This window comes from Benincasa hispida, chromosome 10 (genome assembly GCF_009727055.1).
Source record: "Benincasa hispida cultivar B227 chromosome 10, ASM972705v1, whole genome shotgun sequence".
NCBI lineage: Eukaryota > Viridiplantae > Streptophyta > Magnoliopsida > Cucurbitales > Cucurbitaceae > Benincasa > Benincasa hispida.
Window position 1 is genome coordinate 62,118,944 of NC_052358.1, and position 21,456 is coordinate 62,140,399.

The 21,456-nt window shown below is 31.1% G+C and overlaps 1 protein-coding gene and 1 pseudogene across 1 annotated transcript; both read right to left on the bottom strand.

Moving 5' to 3' along the window:
- Positions 1-1,173: 1,173 nt before the first annotated feature.
- On the bottom strand, positions 1,174-6,000 carry LOC120088003 (terpene synthase 10-like). Its single transcript, XM_039045029.1, has 8 exons — positions 5,812-6,000; positions 5,008-5,148; positions 3,884-4,148; positions 3,408-3,783; positions 2,995-3,213; positions 2,493-2,631; positions 1,710-1,958; positions 1,174-1,582 (listed from the first exon to the last, which is right to left on the bottom strand). Exons 1-8 carry the CDS (start codon positions 5,953-5,955, stop codon positions 1,286-1,288), a joined length of 1,830 nt encoding a protein of 609 aa, XP_038900957.1. The 5' UTR covers positions 5,956-6,000; the 3' UTR covers positions 1,174-1,285.
- An 8,227-nt stretch (positions 6,001-14,227) lies between these two features.
- Positions 14,228-21,456, bottom strand: part of LOC120089177 — an 18,131-nt pseudogene continuing 10,902 nt past the window's right edge.

Sequence of the window (21,456 nt, forward strand, 5' to 3'; positions counted from 1 at the left end):
GGGTAAAACAGTAACTTGACCCAGCTGTACTTATGAGCAATTTGTGAAGGGTCAACGTACTATTGATTGGTTATATCCAACGAACATAGAAATATATCTATAGTATAAAGAGTTCAGCTGTTGGTTTTTAGTGGAGTGACTGATAGTTAATGAATGTTGATTAATTTGATTAAAAGAGTTTAATCAATTAATCTCGTATTATTGGAGCTTCAATCTATAGGTTCATAAGGTCCCATCGTTAGCTCAACAAGGCCTGATGGAAATCAAATTAATTTAAGTATGATTTGAATTGTTCAAATTAATTAAAGGAAATTAATTGTATGATATACTAGTGTATATTGATACATTATATAATATAATGTATGTTGATACATTTTTATGATAGAAATAAATATAGTTTTATGAGAGAAATAACTGTTTGAATATGATTCATATAAAACTATATGTTAAAGTTAATATGAATATGATTCATATTAAATTTATATATTTTATTGAGAGGTGTTATAATTTGAATATGATTCAATTATTATTTATATGAATGTGATTCATATAAAAACTATAGATTAAAACTAAAATGAATTTGATTCATATTAATGCCTTAGGTTATTTGAAAGAACAATAAACTATAGTTTATGTTATATGTGATAATTAACTATAGGTTATATGTTATATGTGATATAACATAGAGTATAAATATATATTAAAGTGGCTAATATATATTTTAAATTCAAATTTAGAATTTGAATTTAATTATTTCAAATTTAATAAAATTTCTCCTTCTCGCACTTAACAAATAAGGAGAGAGAAAGTTCTCTCCCTCTCATTCTTTCTCTGGTTATTCTTCTTCTCTCTGTGTTGTTTACAGAGAAGTTTTTTCTCTCAATTCCCTTCTTCTTCCCTTCTGCCAAACTTATGTGCAAGCCCGCAACTCTGCACGGTTCCCGTCCTTGAGAATAATGGGAAATATCCCGTGGTGGTGTCCAGTTACAATATTTGTGGGATTGGGAGAAGACGACGTGAATTGGAGAGGAATGCGAAGAATTGGTCTTCAACGGGTAAGTGATTTCTTAATCCCTTTCTCTCTAATTTGCTTAGTAGAGAGCATGCTAGGTTTATGTTTTCCACAGTTTCTGTCACTTTGAATTTTCTGCGTTCTGTAAAACGAAATTTAGAGATTAATGCGTCCAATTACTTTCGCTGCTTGGAATTCCAATCCCATCAAAAAGTTTATCATAGCCTTATGTAATTGTAATATTTTATTCCAATAAGCTTATTGTTTTTTATATTAATGAATGGTAATAGGCATTACAAGAAGAGACACTACAGTTTCTTTTACTTTGTCACGATCTATGGTATGTCCATCTCCATAATGATACATATGTTGAGATATCCGCGCAAGATTCTTGGACATCTTGATGAAGGTTTGAGAGGATACCAGTTTCTCACCATCATATTCATTTAACTTCTTCCATAACTCATCTACCAAATATCTTATATATTCACGAGCATTCTTCTCAGATGTACCTTTCTCATTCATGTAACATTGAATTGATTTTGGAACGTCACCAACGTTTTGTTCATCCTAGACGATAAAATATCATAACAAAGTGTCAAACTTTATAATCAGTGTCAAAATGTAATAAAAAAATATCCATCCAAATTTAGTTTATTTTATTTTTTTAGATCAAATAATGTCGTTGTTCACTTACCAATGGTGATAGTAGGTCATTTGCAAGTCGCATAATTGTTGATGAGCAACGAATTGTGTTAGCATATTGTGTCAATCTCTCCAATTCCTCCTCAGTTATTTGAGATGATACAAAAATATATGAATGAACTAACATAATTGGTCCTGCTACTGAAATCCATGCATTGTTCATATATTCTTCCAATGTTGGTTTATAACCACCATGATACCAATTTGACTCTATTAGATAAGATTTGCACAAATCTACCCACTGCACCATCAAATTAGGCATGCTGAGTTAGACAATAATATAAAAATTATGTTATGCCCCAAACCTAGGATTTGAATAAGGATTCGAAATCGGGGGCCTAAGGCTATTTTGGTGTCTATACTTTTTGTCCAATTTTAGTCTTAGCACTTTCAAATGTCTAATTTTAGTCCACGTATTTTAAAAATCATAAAATTAGTCCCTTTTGCTAGCTTGTTGTTGACTTTTTTTTTTTTTTAATAATCTATTTATTATCCGTTAGCATCTTCACCATAAATTTTGGAAACATATTCACATAGTGTAGTTTTCTTGTATGAAAATTATTGTTTTTATTTAATCAATTTCGATAAAGACTAACTTTGATGGATCAAATTTAAGATTTTTTTAGAGTACAAGGACTAAAATTAGATATTTGGTAGTCTAAGGGACTAAAAATGAATAATTCTCATAATACATAAACCAAAATGATATTTTAACCTTAAAATGTTTAGGAGATGTAAAATTTGAAAATTTGAAATTTTCATTATAAGACCATACCACTTTCTTAAGGTATTGCATGACATCAACTCCATGGTTGCTCAGTGCTTCAGAAGCTATCTCATTTATTGAATCATAGAGAGTAAGCAAACATTGTTTCATATACTCGGGAAGTTGATCCATTGCAACAATATCCCACCTAAAATTACAATTAAGAATAATTAAACATTTATATATAGGCAATTTAACTGCTGCTTGTGAAGAGAAAAACCTAAAACCTTTTATATATTATATAATATATATATATATATATATAATTAATTCGTATATTTATGATTTTGACCCTAGAACTTAGAGAAATGTGCTAACTATATAAACTTTTTAACCATAGGAATGATATCACAGATTTTTATCTGTGATTTGAGTTATTCTCTTTAATAGTTTTCTCATAGATGTAACTAACACATTGTTAATGAATCATATAAATTCCTACATGTCGATTATTTATAGCATTATTTTTTTCCTGTAATTTTATTTTTCAAATTGATTATTGATTAATTACCTCTCTATAGCATTTGTAAAGAGCTTGAGTTCCTCCAATGTGCCATAGACATCATAAACATCATCAATCATTGTTATCAATGACACAATCTTTGTACCCATTCTTCTAAAATATGTAAGCTCTGCTTCAAATCCAATGCCTATTGTCCAATAGAAGTTTTCCATCAACTGGTCCCTTGCAAAGCTCAGCTTTTGTCCAAGCTCCGTGTTTTTCCACCAACTTTTTATAGGTAAAAAGCCTCATTAGAATAAGGGAATTAGTAGAAATATTATTTCTTATTTAAGCACAATAATTGTGGAGATGAAGATTGAACCTTCAACCAGCTATAGGGGGAAAGGTGATGTGAAATACCGTTGAGCTAAACTCACTTTTTATAAAATATTTGGAAAAAAATGGTTTTTTATTATAATTACCTTGATGCATATTTAAGATCTTCTTGGTAGATAGATTGCACAATGTTGAAATCAAGCTTAGCAATTTCAAGAAGAATAGGGTTTATGGTTCTATTTCTCTCATATATATCAATAAACCATCTTGCCTCTAATCTTTGTATCCTCCAATGTAAGGGAAGCTCCAAGGCATGCTTTACGATCTCTACTTTGAGGTCATCTTTGCTTGATTTGATGTATTCCTTTAAGTAGTTGATTGCAAAGCATTTTGCTATCTCTAAAATAGTTTCCCCTTTGATTGATAAGAATGAAGCTTCATATAATGATAACATTCCATTTATATCTTCATAAAAGCATGTTTTGAAGTTTCCCATCTCATCTTTGAAGGCATTGAAAACCTCTGTCCATAATTAAAAAAAATCATTATTCAAAGTAATAGATGTATGATATTGATGAAAACCTACTTTCATTGGTTATATAATATATTCTCCAATACAGACCTTCGGAAATATAAAATTGATGTTGTCTTAGGAGTCTAAATTCAAGTGAAGTTGCATAGAGACCCTTCGTCTTCTGGTCCTCTTTGTAGAACTTGTTGCTTATTCTTTCTAAGATATCTTTAATTTCACTCTCAAAGTGGTATGATATTCCAAGATTTTGTAAGGTATCAATGAGCTCTAGTTGCTCCAAAGAATCTCTTCTTTCTCGGAGCAACGTCTTAACTTGTCCTTTGAGTTGGTTGAGCCGTCTTTGATATGTTTCTCCCTGACATTAACATTAAAAGAATTTTGAACTAATGCCATCCATATAATTTTAACTAATATTAAATCGTTTTAAAATTCTAATGTTAATATTACATTGGATGGCACGGTGGAAAATGGTTTCGAAAACTTTGAAGACACTACTTGAAAAGCATTTTAGATTGTAAGTGAAAGAAAAACACCCCTATTAAGTGTTTTAAAGTGCTTCCCAAAGAAAAAAACTTTTTAGTGATTACTGTTTAATTAATAAATACTCGAAATATAGAAAATGTATGTTTATTTTAAGGGTGTGAGGTTAAAAGACAAAGGGGATAACATATATTGTTCACAAATGTTGCATGCCTTTATCTTTTTCTTTTTCATGTATGTATTTATAATTGTGATAAGACTTTTTTTTTACTTATAATTTAAACAACAAAATCTCACCATAATTGTTTTGAAATAAAATTTACGATTAAAATAAATCTTTTCAAAATTCGAAGTATAATTGAAACCAATCTCATAGTTTATAATTATATATTTTTTGCAATTTAAGCTAAACATATTTTTCAAAAACATTTGGTTCCTTTCGTTTACATGGTTTTTTATCATTATTATTATTGGAAGAGTTATATTAAAATGTAAAGGAAAAAGAAAGAAAGAAAAATTTCTTATATTACGAAAAGAAAAATTTCCTATACATAGTAGTATGGACAATTTTCCATATTAGCTCTACTTATTGTATACCATGTCAATGTACTTTTTAAAATAGGGTGGGACTCGCATTAAATGGGGTCCACGAATATTTATGAAGCTAAATTTATAATATGAATAAACAGAGTATAACATTACCGTTGCACTAGAAAAATTCTCTAAATACATACCCTGTAATCATTATGTAATGATTGAATAAATTCATCTTTCCACATAGGGGGATGATAATTTGCACACTGTCTCACAATAACATTATCAGATCGTGTTGATGCTTTTAAGCACATCCTACCTCCAACTCCAACAGATTTTAACTGAAAAATATTATGTCACAAGTTTAAAATACATGTTAGAAATGCATGAGAGGGGATTATAAATATGTTTTTCCTAACTAAGTTGGAACAAAAACACGAAAAATTAGACTAAGGTGAGAAGATGAAAAACCACTCAAGTTTAAACTTTTTATTGATACAATTACTAAGTTTGAGGTTCACAAGTGATATAATCTAAAGGTCGAACGGTATAAATTGAATTTTTCATTCTAGTTTTTATTAATATATAAACTGAAAGACGATCCTCATTCTTTACTAGGTAATGGGGATGACAAAAAGAAAAAAACACATGGGAATATTTACTTGAGAAGGGTTTGAGAAAATGATGGAGAGAAGAAAGAAAGGTGAGGGAAGCCACATCATTATCGAAGATTATATATTGAGCTAGCTAATTCGTCATTTACAATCATTTTTCAAAAGATAAGTACAAAAATGGTCATTTTGAAACTTATGAGACTAAATAGATATATCAACTTCAAACCTCGATACTACTAAACATAGTAGCCTATATAAAAATGTGACCAAATTAATTCCAGAATAATCAAATTAACTGACCTTGAAAGAGAGTTTCATACCTTGAAATCATTACTTTAAATAAAATTTAGGCAATGAAAAAATGAAAAAATGGTTAAACATATAAATTACCCTAATAATAGGAGGTTGATAATAATTTTGAGATGGTGGAACGCCGTAGTTGTTAGGAACGTTTCCGATAACAACATTTCTGTTGGTGATAGGGCAGAAGATAGACAACTTTGAAGCTAAAAGAGAGAGGTGAAGAAGAGCCATTTCGTTTCTTTTCTTTTTTTTTTTTTTGGGTTTACTTTTCTCCTTTTGTGTAAGGTTTGTAATGCCTAATCTTGTGAATAAATAGGATAGAATTGTGGATGAGTTTGATCAGAATTGTGGCACGTGAATTTCAATGCATTTTCTTTTTAATTTTCTTAGATTTTTAAAATCTTTATTTTTTGGGTCATATAATTAATTTGCAAACGTTAGATCAAGTGTTATCGTGTTGCTTATGTTTGCTATCACTACGGTGGGAATCTATTGGTATTGCCATTATCTCTCAACATTTTTAGATTTATTTATGTATATATTTTTAGTCAATGGTCAATATTCGCCACCTATGATTTATATCACTGTTAAACTATTACTTATAAATTAATTAGTTCACATTTACTCTTAAACCAAACTTCATCCCTAATCCATACAAGTTTAGATCCTAATCTCTATCAACTAAAACCTTGATAAATTTATAGTCCCTTCCTTCCTAATCTCTATTAATTAATGAAGTTTAGGTCCTATCTTTATCAATTAAAACTTTAATAAATATTTATGCTCCTTTCTTTCCTAATCTCTATCAATTAATGAACTTTGTGTACTCTACGTATGGTATGTTAGATAAAATTTCTTTTAATCTATATTAAAAAGATTAATTCTTAGGATTATTCATGCTAAATTGTCAATAATAAATAACATACCGGATTTCATTGCAAGATTAATGGTAACTACAAGGTGGCTATTGTCTTCTTTAACCAAACCTCGACATAACCTAAATGGGATCTCTCCTTAGATGAGATTATAGAGAGACCGAATATGTATTTTTTGGTATATTGAAAATTACAGCCTTAAGGTTTGTTTATATACTAGTTCAATTAGAATTTCTATTAAATCATAATTAACTAGGAATATGTTTTTATATATTAAGCTTATACTCGATTAAAAATCTAAGATCTTAATTAAATATAATAGAATTCAAAGTAATAAAATAATCTACTTTATAGAATGGATTCGTGAATTTCACAATTTTTTGAGTACCAAAAACTCATAAGAAATCATTAAAAAGATGATGAAAAAATACTAACCCATACATGTGATCCATACATTAAAAACAGGTTTAACATGGTATGGTCATAAATGGCAACTTTAATTGATAGGCCCACTTGACAAAATTGATTAGCACCTTCTCAAAGTCAATGGTATTTTTTTGTTAGGATTAATTACAAAATTAATCCCTTTAACTTTCAACTTGTGTTTATTTGGATATAAATTTTTGAAAGTATTTAATGATTTATGAATTTTAAATTTTATGTCATATTAAATTTTAAAGTTTTAATTTTGTATTCAATAGGTCTTTAACGATCTATCAGATACTTTTAAAATTCCAGATCCGCTCAACACAAAATTGAAAGCTTTTGACAATATTAGACATTTAAATTTATATTGAATCGATATATTGATTTTTAATAGTTATTTTGAATAGATACTTATTAGGTAATTAAAAATATCATGATCTATTCGACATATTCAAAAGTTTAGAAAGAAATAGACATAAATTACAAAATTGAGAGATTATACTCATGATTTAACCTACTTTTCATTGGGATCTTTTTATATACTTATTGATACTTTGTTTTAAAAACAATGGGAAAAATGTACCTAACTTTTTAAAAGGGTTGGGTACTAAGCATTGGATAACCTCTGACTAATTGTAAAATTAAAAAAAAAAAAAAGTGTGCATGTTCATTTGATAAAGTTTTTTTTTTTTTTTTTTTTTTTTTTTTTTTTTTTTATTTCTCATTTTTTAAATATATATGTTTGATAGATTATTTCATCATGATACCCTACTTTCTCCTCTTTCTCCTCTTTCTTCTTATTTGTGCATCTCTCAATTTAGTTTGGGATTGATATAACTTTTTAAATATTTGGTGGCATTTGTATTTTTTAAAATTGAAATGAATGTAAAATAGAATTTCAAATTTAAATTAGAAAAACGGTAGTGTGTGATAAATTAATAATGAATGAGTGTAATTTAATTATATGAGCCAAAGTAGAGTTATTATATCTATTATTTTTATATGGATAATTAATTTGTAATTCTATGTGATATAAAATGCAACTAATTTTTTTTAATTTAAATTATTTGATAAAAATTTAAGAAGAATAATTTTTATAAAAAAAATGGATCAATATGAAACGATAAATTTGAGATTTATAAATTTTTAGGTACGATGACAGATTTTTAAGAAAGCGAACCACTCGTTTGCACTTTGAAATTAATTAAAAAGTGATTTATTGATACGTGTCTCTCGTTTCTTTCACTCATCTACTTTTCCTTCCTGTTTCTTTATCCATTTTTCATTAACAGGCCTTTAATCATTATTTTATATGTAAATCTCTATTACTTGACCTCAATTTTTGTAGGGTTTTAATTTTTTTTTTATCAAAAAAGAAAACTAATAAAATATTCCATGTTTACTATTAGTTTTTTTGAAGAATTATTTCTTCCTTTTTATCTATTAAAATTTGTTTGTATATGATTGGATAATTAATGAAAATAAACATGAATCATTATAGAAAAACAGATAAAATTTAGGGAAAAATATGATTTTTACCGTTGAACTATTGGGATTGTATCAATTTAAACTCCAAACTTTCATAATTCTACCAATTTATATCCTCAACTTTTGTGATTGCATCAATTTATCCCCGAGTAAGTGCCTTTCACAACTTAACTCTTATCAACATGAGTTTCCCTATTGCGTTGACATTGAAGTTGTTATTCTCAATTTTTTTTTGATAAATGATCGCAATGTAATGAATGCAATTCTCTGGGATCACTGCCATCCCCAAACTTAGAGGTTGGCAGGGTTCTCACCGCAAAACTAAAAACAAAATCAACAGGAATGCGGTAATAAATGTTTGAACGAAGGTTTGCACATAAAACTTAAGAGTTTCAAAATTTGAAGAAGCTATTAAAAGTAAGGTGAGTCTTGCGATGCTTAGTTCGCGAATGCGGTGAATTATACATACCATCATAGATGCATCGTAAAGGAACACAATCGGACAAGGAGAATTTCAAAAGGATAATGCATAAAAGATAACAAGAAAAGAACCTTAAGTAGAATAACGCATGCGACCATGCTTTGGAGTTCATGCGATCGAAGCCATGCATTGAAGGATGGAGGGAATTCTTCCGTTGTACAGCGAACCGAGGAGAATTATTTCTGCACCTACAAGGAGCAAACGCACCACAACCAAGGAAGTAGCTGCATATCCAAAATAACAATGAAAATAAACTAAACTAAGAAAAGCAAAGTAAAGATAGAGTAAAAGACATCCCTGGAGAAATTGGAGTGGTCACCGCAAGGAGTCTTCCAGGTAGGAGATTTCTCTCAACTGCTTAGGTTAATGGGCTCGCCCTGACCATTGGAACTTCCGGCAATTGTTGGGCACATGTTGGCCACCATGTGCTTAGAACTACCTTCAGCTCATGCGACTGATTGCCCTTCTACCTTGGGGTCAATACTGGCTCTGTCTCTTATACACATCTAGATGTGTATAAGAGACAGGACAAATTCTCCGCATGTGGTCGTCTTTTGCGATAGCCCGGCTTCCACGTATGCGTCCGCTTCCTGCCTTAGCTACAAAGATAGACAATTGAACGCATAATAACACATAATTGTGGGTTAGCCGAGATTTTTAATGCCAAACGATGCAAACTCATTTTCTCATGAATTCCTAACATATTCGCCGCATATTTCACTTAACAATCCTCATAATTCTAAATAAAAGGCCTAAGATGCGTGCATTTATGCTCGTCATCAGAGCACTGGTATTTAAGGATATAGAGGTAACCAAGGGGTAAAACGGTAATTTGATCCAGCTGGTGTAAGGAACACTTGTGAAGGACAAACTTGCTGCTATTGATCTATATCCGTGGACACAAAAACATATCTGTAGTGAGAATAGTGTAGTTGTAGATCTTTGGTAGAGTATACCCATAGTTAACGAATACATATTAATTTGGTTAATTTGTTTAGCCAATTAATCTCACATCGTTAGAGCTTCTACTCTGGAGATTCATTAGGTCCCTTTCCTAGCTTGTAAAGGGTATTAAGGTAATTTGTCATTAAATTGAATTTGAAATGTTCAAATTCAGAGTTGGGATTTTTTAATGTATGTTGATACATTTTAATATAAAGTTTAATTTTAGACTTTATTATTAATTTTGGATATGATTCAAAATTAATAAATGAGAGAACAAAATATTTTAAAGGAGTTCAAATATTAATTTAATATGAATAAGATTCATATTGAAAACTATAGGTTAAAAATAATGTGTATTGGATGCACATTAAAACTATAGGTTAAGTGAGAGAAGTGTTTTTAATATGATTCAAATGAGAAATTAAATTAAATATGTGACATTTAATTGGATGATTAATTAATTGATGAATTGATGAATTATTTAATTTAATTTTAAATTTAATTAAACTGATTAAATCAAAATTGTAAGTTAGAATTAATGCACATTAGATGCACATTAAAACTATTGGTTGTGTGAAAGGGAACTTATTGGTTTTTATTTGTTTAGTTAAATTAAATAAATGGTTTTATTTAAGTTTAATTAAATAAAAATTTAATTCCCCATGTAGAGGAGTTACTAGAGACGTGGATCCCATGTCTCCTCATTTCTTTCTCTCATTCTCTTTGTATTAAAAAAAAAAAGATGCAGAAAGAAGAGCTTTTTTTCTCTTTTTTTTTTTTTTTTTTTTTTTTTTTTTTTTTTTTTAGAAACAAAAACTCCCAAAATCCTCTCAATTTCTCAAGAGAATCTCACAATTCTCAAATCCTCAATTTCCCTGCAAAAATAAGGGGACTCCAAGTGGTCGTGCCCATTCCCAATTCGTATAGAGGAATTCCACACAATTCCCAAAAGGTTTGCAAGGTAGTGTTTCTTCTTTTTGTAGGTTTTGTTTCTAGAATGCATGCTTAATCTATTTTGATCTATAGTTTTTATTCTAAAAAGTAAATTGTTTTGATTTTAAATGGCATTTTAAAATACATTTTAGGTTTTATATGTTATGGCTTTTGTTGTGCCTTACGATTTTCATCCCTGCAATCCGAACATCCTCCGTAGGGACTCCATCATCTCACGGGCAGTGATTATGGGCTCTTGCTTCTTGGCCAAGACTTCTGAAAGTCCTTCCAAGATATACGAAAGAGCCTTTTCTCGTTTGCCTATGTCCAACGCTCGTATGCCTCTCAAACATTTCGATTGACATTTTGAGCAGGAATAGGAGGAAAATCCTCCATAAGGACAAAACGAAGGTCATGGATGATTAAAATCATGGTTATTGTGTTTGTCGGTGGTGAACAAATTAAGTGTCGTGGAAGTCATAGTTAAGAAATTGTTGAAACCATACAAATAATTTATATTAGTAATCTATGCATTAACCCATTTTTAAAAAACCAATGAAACTTAGAGAAATAATCTAATGTATCCTAAGTGACATCTATTGCAATGATGTTTCAGTGAGTTAGGGCAAAAACCACCGTAGGGTGATCAGGTGCCCTTTCACTAAAATGAGAATATCTCAACCAGTAGACAGAACAATTCCTTGTTATTGTAACTATCGGTTATCATTGTTTGGTCTATAAATTGTTAAACTCAGTTAACATTTCTTGTAAGTGTAACCCCTCATTTTAGATTTTAGAGTTTCATCTTAATGAGCCAGCCATAGGAAAAAACCAATTGGGGCAAAAACTAAAGTAATCATATCCATTTCTAGAGTTTGAGATAAAGAATCATGAAAATGTCATCAGTAGAGGGACATAAGCGATGCCGAGCATGAAACGTTATTGCCAACTAATGAGAGAGACCGTGAGATATGTTGACACACGTCCCACTCTCAGTTAATATAAACACCCTTTTCATTCACCTTGTTATTGATCTATACAAATACCAGTAGGGGGACATAAATCAAAGGTGTCTTAAGACCGAGTATACATCTCACGGTGTGAACTTTTAGGGAGAAACATGAAAAGATAAAATGAAGTATCATATACCCATTTTCCTCCCACTTAGTAATATACCTAGGGTTATTTAACTTAGAAAAAATTGGCTACTGATTTTTAACTAAGTGTTTGTTTAATTTGCCCAAAAGAAACACTTACTTTGGATGGTTAAACAATTTTGATTAATGTTTATTGAACATTTTAATAAGCTTCAATCAACTATTGCATTATTGTATCAAATCTATCTAATTCACTTTTCTAGGTAGGTTCCCAGGTAGGGTATTACGTTTCTGTCAACTTAAATACCCTAGGCTAAACAGAACTAATCTTAGACAAAAGGTCCCTTATAGATATATTTGTTACAAATTTAATCTTTTAATTAAGAATCAATTTAATCCTATTAAACTAATTAAAATATTAAACTTAATTTCTAATCTTATTAGAAAAGTGATCTTAGGTCTATGTGAATCATATTTTAAAACTATTTTAAAAAATGATTTTAACCTATGGTTTGCATGCAATTCTGAATTATTGATTTTAATTTCTAATTTTATTTAATTATAACCTTTCTAAACAAATGAAATAAATTAAAATCATACAATTGCATCAATTGACATACTTAGTAACTTATTACAATTGCAACCATACAATTGCATTCATTTACCCTTGAAGAACTTTTCTTCTTGTAAGATTTCTCCTTTCCAAAATGACCATGAACTCGAACTTTAATTTAACACAAATGGCCACCGCCAATAGGAATCCTCTGTATTCTCTGGGATGAGAATCACAAGAGTTTTGTGGGTTCTGTGATTTTGGTGAAGGAAGAATTAGATTAGAGAGGATAAGAGAAATTGGGAGAGAAAAAATTCAGAACGCTTCTGTTTCTACTTCTCTGTCACAACGAATAAAAAAGGAGAAGATCCAAGATTTTCCAACCACCCATACAATAATTGGGTTGAGAGAGAATATGGGATGGAGGTTATTTCCCTCCCTTAATTTCAAAATTAATAATTAAATAAATTTAATTTTAATATATATATGTATATAACTAACTTATTATATGTATATATATATGTAGATAACTATGTATTATATCATAAATAACATATAATATATGGTTTAATATTATATCACATACAATATAACCATTAGTTTTAATTCTCTCAACAACGATATTTAATATAAATCTCATTTATATTAAATTTAATTATATGAATCCAATGCACATAATTAATTTTGAATCATATTCAAATATTTATTTCCTCTCAAACAAACTTTATATTATAATATATCAAATACATTATAGTAACTATATCATATATAATTAAATTAATTATACCACATATAATTAATTCCCTCAATTAACTTGAGCAATTCAAATTAATCCAAAATTGATTTTCATTTAATCCCTATTGAGCTAACGAGGGGACCTTATAGACATGTAGTTCGAAGCTTCAATGGTACTTGAATAATTAATTAAACTCCTTCAGTTATATTATTCAACATCCATTAACTGCTGGACACTTCATTATTGGCCGACAACTGCACTATTTGCACTATAGATATATTTCTGTGTCCATTAGATATAATTAGTCAATAATGCGATGACCCTTCACAAATTGCTTGTAAGTACAACTAGACTAAAATTACCATTTTGCTCTTATATTTACATCTAACTCCTTATATACTACTAATCCCTCTAATGAACAATAAATCATAGTCCAGCTATGACTAAACCTCTCTCAGGCCAGGAGAAGGTGTGACGCACATTGTTCAAGCCTTAGGATCAATCCTTAAGAGAGTAATTTATCTACTTTTCTTGACGTTGGGGAAGAAGTGAATTTCGTCTTATGTAGCTGTGTTGCCAGCTCCCTAATTAGATGAATTTCTAAAATGGTAGGCTTGTCGAATCGAAGATCTAGTCACTCTCACCCATACAAATCAAAGGACCGTCCTCATAGGCAAGAGTTCACAACTCACTAAGAATTTATGTCATGTCACCTATGGTTATCTTGGTAAAATGTAAGTATCTATTATGAACAGTGTTATATAATAAGACTAGTTATTTTGTGGTCTAGTCTTAAACAAACTTCTTTGTATAGAATACCCCTGCTCACATGTCTCCACATGAATGATCAAGATCACAACATTTGTAGCACCTTACAACACTATTAATGAACCACGTAAATTCCTGTATACTGATTATTTATAGCATTATGTTTTTTTATCTTTATTTTTCAAATTGATTATTGATTAATTACCTCTCTAAAGTGTTTGTAAAGAATTTGGGTTATTCCAATATGTCATAGACATCACAAACATCATCAATCATTGTTATCAGTGACACAATCTTTGTACCCATTCTTCTAAAATATGTAAGCTCTGCTTAAAATCCAATGCCTATTGTCGAATAGAAGTTTTCCATCAACTCGTCTCTTGCAAAACTCAACTTTTGTCCCAGCTCTGTGTTTCTCCACCAACTTTATATATATATATATATATATAAAACTAAGTAGAATAAGAGAATTAGTATAAATACTTTTTCTTTTTTAAGTACAGTAATGATGGATGAAGATTGAACCTTCAACCAGTTATTGAGTGATCGGTGATGTGAAATACTATTGAGCTAAGCTCACTTTTTATAAAATATTTGAAAAAAAAAATTGTTTTTTTGTCCCACTTACCTTGATGCATATTTAAGATCTTCTTGGTAGATAGATCACACCATGTTGACATCAAGTTTAGCAATTTCAAGAAGAATAGGTTTATGGTTCTATTTCTCTCATATATATCAATAAACCATATTGCTTCTAATCTTTGTATCCTCCAATGTAAGGGAAGCTTCAAGGCCATGCTTTACAATCTCTATTTTGAGGTCATCTTGCTTGATTTGATGTATTCGTTTAGGTAATTGATTGCAAAAGTATTTCCTGCCTCTAAAATAGTTTCCCTTTTGGTTGATAAGAATGAAGCTTCATCTAACGATAACATTCCATTTATGTCTTCATAAAAAGCATGTTTTGAAATTTTCCATCTCATCTTTGAAGGCATTTACAAAAAATTATTATTCAAAGTAATAGTAATATGATATTGATGAAAACCTACTTTCATTGTTTTGTATAATATATTCTCTAATACGAACCTTCAGAAATATAAAATTGATGTTCATCTAGGAGTCAAATTCAAGTAATGTTGTATAGAGAACCATTCTTTTTCTTGTCTTCTTTTGTAATACTTGTTGCTTATTCTTTCTAGGATATCTTTAATTTCACTCTTAAAGTATATGATATTCCAAGTTTTTTGTAAGGCCAATCAAATGAGCTCTAGTTGCTCGCAAAGAGTCTCTTCTTCTCCAAGCAATGTCTTTGTTTTGAGTTGGTTTGAAACCGTTCTTGATAGGTTTCCTCCCTAACATAACATGATCCAGTTTTTGAAACTTAATGCCATCCACATAATTTTATTGACACAAAAAAAAAGAAAAGATTAACATTAACATAAGAAGAACAACCGCTTGTTGTCTATTAGTTTTAGGATTTCTTTTGAAATTAATTAAAGGCACTTAAACCTCTTTGTATATAATATTTAAAATATAATTTGAACTTCCTCAGTATAATATTTCAAGGTGGAATATTAAACTAATTTCCATCTTTTTAAAAATTCCTAATGTTAATAAATACGTTAGATGGCATAGAATGGAAAATGGTTTTGGAAAATTTTAAAGACAACTACTTAAAAAGCATTTTAGACCGTAAGTGAAAGGAAACACCCCTATCAAGTGTTTTTAAAGTGCTTTCCAAAAGAAACCAAAAGTGTTCTTTTTTAAAAAAGTTAAAATTAGTAATAAAATACAGATTTTTTTAGTGATATACTGTTTTAGTTTCAATAAAGACTCGAATACAGAATATATGTTTTATTTTGACAATGTGAGGTTGAAAAGAGGAGCGATAACATATATTGTTCAAATGTAGCATGCCTTTGTCCTTTTCTTTTTTCATGTATGTATTTTTAGATTTGTGTAGGACCTTTCCTTTTTTTTTTTTTTTTTTTTTTTTTTTTTTTTTTTTTTTGGCTTATAACTTAAGCGACGAAATCTTACGATGATTGTTTTGAAAGAAAATTCAAGCTTCAACAATTAAAATAAATCTTTTCAAAATTCAAAGTTTAATTGAAACCGACTTATAAATATATTTTTATAATTAAGCTAAACATTTTTTGTATTGTTATTATTGGAAGAGTGTATTGAAATGTAAAGGAGAAAGAAAGAAAGCAATAAAAGTTTCGTGTACTATGGAAAGAAAAATTTCCTATACTATGACAGTATGGACAATTTTTCATACTACTTTTACTTATTTTGTGTCGCGTCAATGTACTTTTTAAAATAGGGTGGGACTTACGGACATTAAAGTCGGATCGAAAAATATTTATGAAGTTAAATTTATAGTGTGAACAAATGAACTATTGTACTCCCATAGTACTAGAAAAATTCCCTAAATCCATAATCAGAAATCATTATGTAATGATTTAATAAATTCGGTGGGAATAAATTTCCTAAATACATACTCTGGAACTAATCTCATAGTTTGTTTGTTTGTTTTTTCTTTATTATTATAATCTGCCAACTTGTTCAAGTTATCGTGTTGCTCATATTTGCTCACTTCAGTGGGAATCTATTAGAGGTTGTTTGGCTCACCAATATGAGTTGAGTTAAGTTGTATAATATACAATCTCATTGTTTGGCCCATCAACTTTAAATATTGGTGGAGTTGAGTTGGTATTATACCAACTCACCCCAACTCTCCCTTCTTCCCATATTTTCAATGGTTCCACCCATCGGCCACTGTCACACTCCGAGCTCCAACAACCACCTCCGATGACAACTCGACGACGAACTTTGGGCTCCGACAACTACCTTCGTTGAAAACTCTAGTGACCAACTCTAGGTTCCAACAACCACCTTCGATGACAATTTTGACGATGAAATCCGAACTCCGACAGTCACCTCCGATGACAACTCCGACGACCAACTCAGACAACCAATTCCGACCTCCAACAACCACCACCGATAACCCAACTCTGACAACCACCTCCACGCTATCAACTCCGACGACCAATTGGCTCCGACAATAAACTTCGATGACCAACTTCGACAATCACCTTCGTAGGTTCCGACAACCACCTTCGACTATAAACTCCGAAGAAAACCACCTTCGATGATTACCTTTCAGGTAACAACTCTGACGACCAACTCGAGGCTTAAACAACCACCTTCGACAAGAAACTCCGACAACCAACTCTAATATCACCTTCATGCGACTAACTTTAGGCTACGACAGTCACCTCCGACTACAATCTCTAGCAAAAATCATCTTCGATAATCAACTTCGACGACTACTTTTACCTGACCATCTCTGAGATTCAAAAACCACCTCTAATGACAAACTTTAACAACTAACTCCAATACACCTTCATGTGACCAACTTTAGGCTCCGACATCTCTGACTACAAACTACAGCAAAAATCATCTTCGATAATCAACTTTGACAACCATTACCGACTACTAAAACACTGATGACTATTAAAGTATGTTGTAGGGTTATTATTGATTATATAAAAAAATATTATTTTTTCTATAATAAATGCAATATTTATATGTAATGAATTCATATATCAAATAAGTGTTTAGAATATTTAGTTGAAAAGTATATATATATAACCATAAAATGGAAATTTTTTCCTGAAACATTTTCCAGCATGAATTAGTGAAAAATAGTAATTTGTTTTCTAATGATCCTCCAAAATTAGAGGAAATGAAAGTGAAACTGTTGAAGAAATGTGGTGGCATTCTATTGGTTGTTATGATGATGGGGGAGATTTAATTAAAAAAAAATTCACGATATAGTAAAAATATAGAACAACAATAGGAAGAAAAAGAAAAAGAAGAAGATAATAATGAAATTAATGGAGAAAAATTAGTCAGAATCTGTAGAAAATAACAAGGTATTTAAATGGGCTTTATTGGATTTTTGGTGAAATTAAAGTCCTAATGGCATTCTGGTAAATATGGACAAATGACAATTTTATAATTAAACTCATCTTCTTCATTAGGGCTGAAAATTTTCGTGAAGCCAAAAAAAGAAAAAGGGTTGCAGCCGTTTTTTTTTTTTAGGAAGCAAATAGAGAGAGGCATAACCATTTCTTTTGGGAAGCAGAAACACACACGTCCGTCGAGTCAACGTTCACCTTTCCGTTTGACTTTGATGTCAGCAACAGAGAGTCGGCGTTGACCTTTCGTCCAACTTTGACGTCAACAGTAGGGAGTCGGTGCGGGTACTTGTCATTCGCTGTGGGTGTCCGACGGTGTGAACGTGGGTGTCTGGTAGGTGTTCTGTCCGATCTGCGCGGCCGCCTCGGTTTCGATGGGTTCATCAATTGTCAGCCACAGAGAGAGACATGCAGGTCTGTGCGTGGTTCGCCGGTCAGAGGCGGGTTAGTGCACTTGATTTGGATTGTTTTTCAGCGGGTTGTTCTCGGTTTGAGAGACGACGTCGTGTGTAGATCTCTCGGTATCAGTGGGTATCAAATTACATATTGATGATTATTGTTGATTATCTGCAATTATAAATTTCTCATTGCTCGTAATAAAATTGATTCAAGTTGGTTCTCAAAGTGGATGTAGACCAAATTGGTCGAACCATTATATATCTTGGTGTTCGTTCTTTATTGCTTTCGATTTATTCTACTGATTGTTTGCGTTCTGTTTGGCCATCTAAGTTAGATTCAAAACTCTCACAAGTAGTATCAGAGCTCCATTCAATCCAAGGAGAGTGGTGGTAGTGTGCTGACATATTCTTTTAATTTTTGTTGGACTTAATTTGACAGATGGCTTCGATGTCTACACGGTTCGAAGTTGTTAAATTTGATGGGAAAGGTGATTTTGGGTTATGAAGGAAAAAGATTAGGACTATTTTGATACAACAAAAAGTAACCAAAATTTTAAACGAAAATGACATTTCGCCAACAATTACAGAAGCTGAAAAAAGGGATATGGATGAGATGACCTATTCGACGATAATTTTGTATCTGTCAGATAGAGTGCTTAGGCTAGTAGATAAGGTACTACTACAGCGGAGTTATGGAAGAAATTAGAAAGTCTTTATTTGATTAAGTCCTTGCCAAATAAATTATATCTAAAAGAGAAAGTCTTTGGATATAAGATGGATTCTAGTAAAGGCTTAAAGAGAATTTGGATGAATTCTAGAAGATTATAGTTGATCTCAATAACATCAGTGAGAAGATGTCGGATGAAAATCAAGCAGTTATTCTTCTGAATTCATTGCCTGAATCGTATCGAGAAGTTAAGGCAACTATTAAATATGGATGAGATTCATTGTCCATGGATATAATGTTGGATGCCTTGAGAACGAGAAACCCCAAGATTAAAAAGGAATGCAAGGATCGAGAGTTACTCATGGCTAGAGGCAAAGGTGAGAAAAAGAATGGAAAAGGAAAAGAGTCGAGATCCAAGTCCAAATCAAAGGGGAAAGTCAGAAAGTGTTTCCTATGTCATAAAGAATGACAATTTAAGAAAAATTGCTCTTCGAATAAGAGCAAGGAAGCATCAAATAGCAAGCATGAAAGGGAATCTAGTGCAACAAATGTCACTGATAGGTATGATTTAGCAGAGGTTCTGATGGTGTCTAGCAGGGATATTTAGGATGCTTGGATTATAGACTCAGGGTGCACGTTTCACATGACTCCTAATCGGGATTTCTTGATTGACTTTCAGAAAAATGATGAAGGATCAGTTTTGTTTGGTCATAATGGTGTTTGTGATGTAAAAGGAATTGGTTAGTTCGAATTGCAACACATGATGGAATGATCAGAATTCTTACTAATGTAAGGTATGTTCTAGAACTCAAACGAAATCTAATTTCTCTGGGCGAATTAGATAGATCACGTTATTCCTATAAATTTGAGAATGAAGTTCTGAAGGTTATCAAGGGTTCTTTGGTTAAGCTGAAGGGGACGTTGAGGAATGACCTTTATGTGTTGGAGGGTATTGTAGTCTCAGGTAATGTTGTTGTTGAATTTGGGAAAGAAACAGATAAGTCTATGTTATGGCATAACATACTAGCTCATGTGAGTGAAAGAGGTCTTCAAGCTCTTTCATAACAAGGTTTTCTTGGAGGAGTGAAAGACATTGAACTCCCATTTTGTGAATATTACATAATGGGAAAGTCTATCAGAGTGAAGTTTGGAAAATGGAAGCATTCTACCAAAGGAATTTTTTGGATTATGTTCATTCGGATTTGTGGGGTTCTACAAAGGTACCTTCTATGGGAGGTTCGAGATACTTCATGTCTATCATTGATGATTTTTCAAGGAAGGTGTAGATATATCCACTGAAACAGAAGGATGAAGCTTTTGGAAAATTTCTTGAATGAAAAAAGCAGGTCGAGAACCAAACAGGCAGGAAGGTAAAGTATCTGAGGACAGACAATATTTAGAATTTTTGAATCCCAAATTTGATAAATTTTGAAAATCTGAGGGAATTACGAGGCATTTCACTGTTACGTATAGCCCATAACAGAATGGTTTAGCTGAGAGGTTTAACAGAATAATTATAGAGCATACAAGATGTCTCTTAACAAATACTTCATTACCATTGAAGTTTTCGGGGGAAGCTGCCCAAACAGCCTGCTATCTCATTAATAGAAGTCCATCTTCCGCTTTAGGCCTAAAGATTCCTCAAGAGATATGGACAGGAAAAGTTCCAAGTTTGGATCATCTTAGAGTGTTTGGATGTTCAATTTATGCTCATGTTAAGGAAGGGAAGTTGAATAAGAGGGCACTGAAATGTAGGTTTATTGGTGTTGGGTCGACACTATCACGCAGCGGAAGAAATCAGGATCCATAAGCATTTTAATTCATTAATTTTGGTTGAAAAGAAACATGCTAACAACAGAGTATAATGGGTTTCATGAATATACCTTGGCCGAACCAACGAAATCTCCATTTCCAACTGCAAAATCCTCCGAATCCTTGTGTAGACCACCACAAGATCTTTCCTACTATCCTCTTGGTGCTCTAGATTGAGTTGTGGGACTCAAAATAAGTTGGAATCAAAAGAAATATGGAGAAAGCTCACTGAACCAACCCATTGAAGAACACCTTCTTCATCTGAATTTTTCAACAAAAATTCAGTCGATTCCTTCTTTATTCTTCACTCCATTCTCTTCAATATATTGCAGACTATCATGCAAAGAGATGTGTTGCATCGGATGCAACTCATGTTTGGAGCAAACCAAAGAAGAAGGTGGATTCCTTGTAAGCTACTTTGAAGATGACTTGAAAAACCCATTTATTCAAATTTTGTGTAATTTTTCAATTTCGAGAAATCCATTTTGATTTTAAAATCATATTTTATTTCTAAAATAAAAATTTATTAATTTTACAAATTAATTTCATAAATTATTTTTCTAATAA

Bases quoted from the DNA above. Each gene is read 5' to 3' on its own strand.
- LOC120088003 (XM_039045029.1), bottom strand. From the start codon at position 5,955: ATGGCTCTTCTTCACCTCTCTCTTTTAGCTTCAAAGTTGTCTATCTTC. The intron at 3,784-3,883 runs GTCTGTATTGGA...AATTATGGACAG, and splicing joins TCAATTTTATATTTCCGAAG to AGGTTTTCAATGCCTTCAAA. The intron at 1,583-1,709 runs GTAAGTGAACAA...TTTATCGTCTAG, and splicing joins ATGACCTACTATCACCATTG to GATGAACAAAACGTTGGTGA.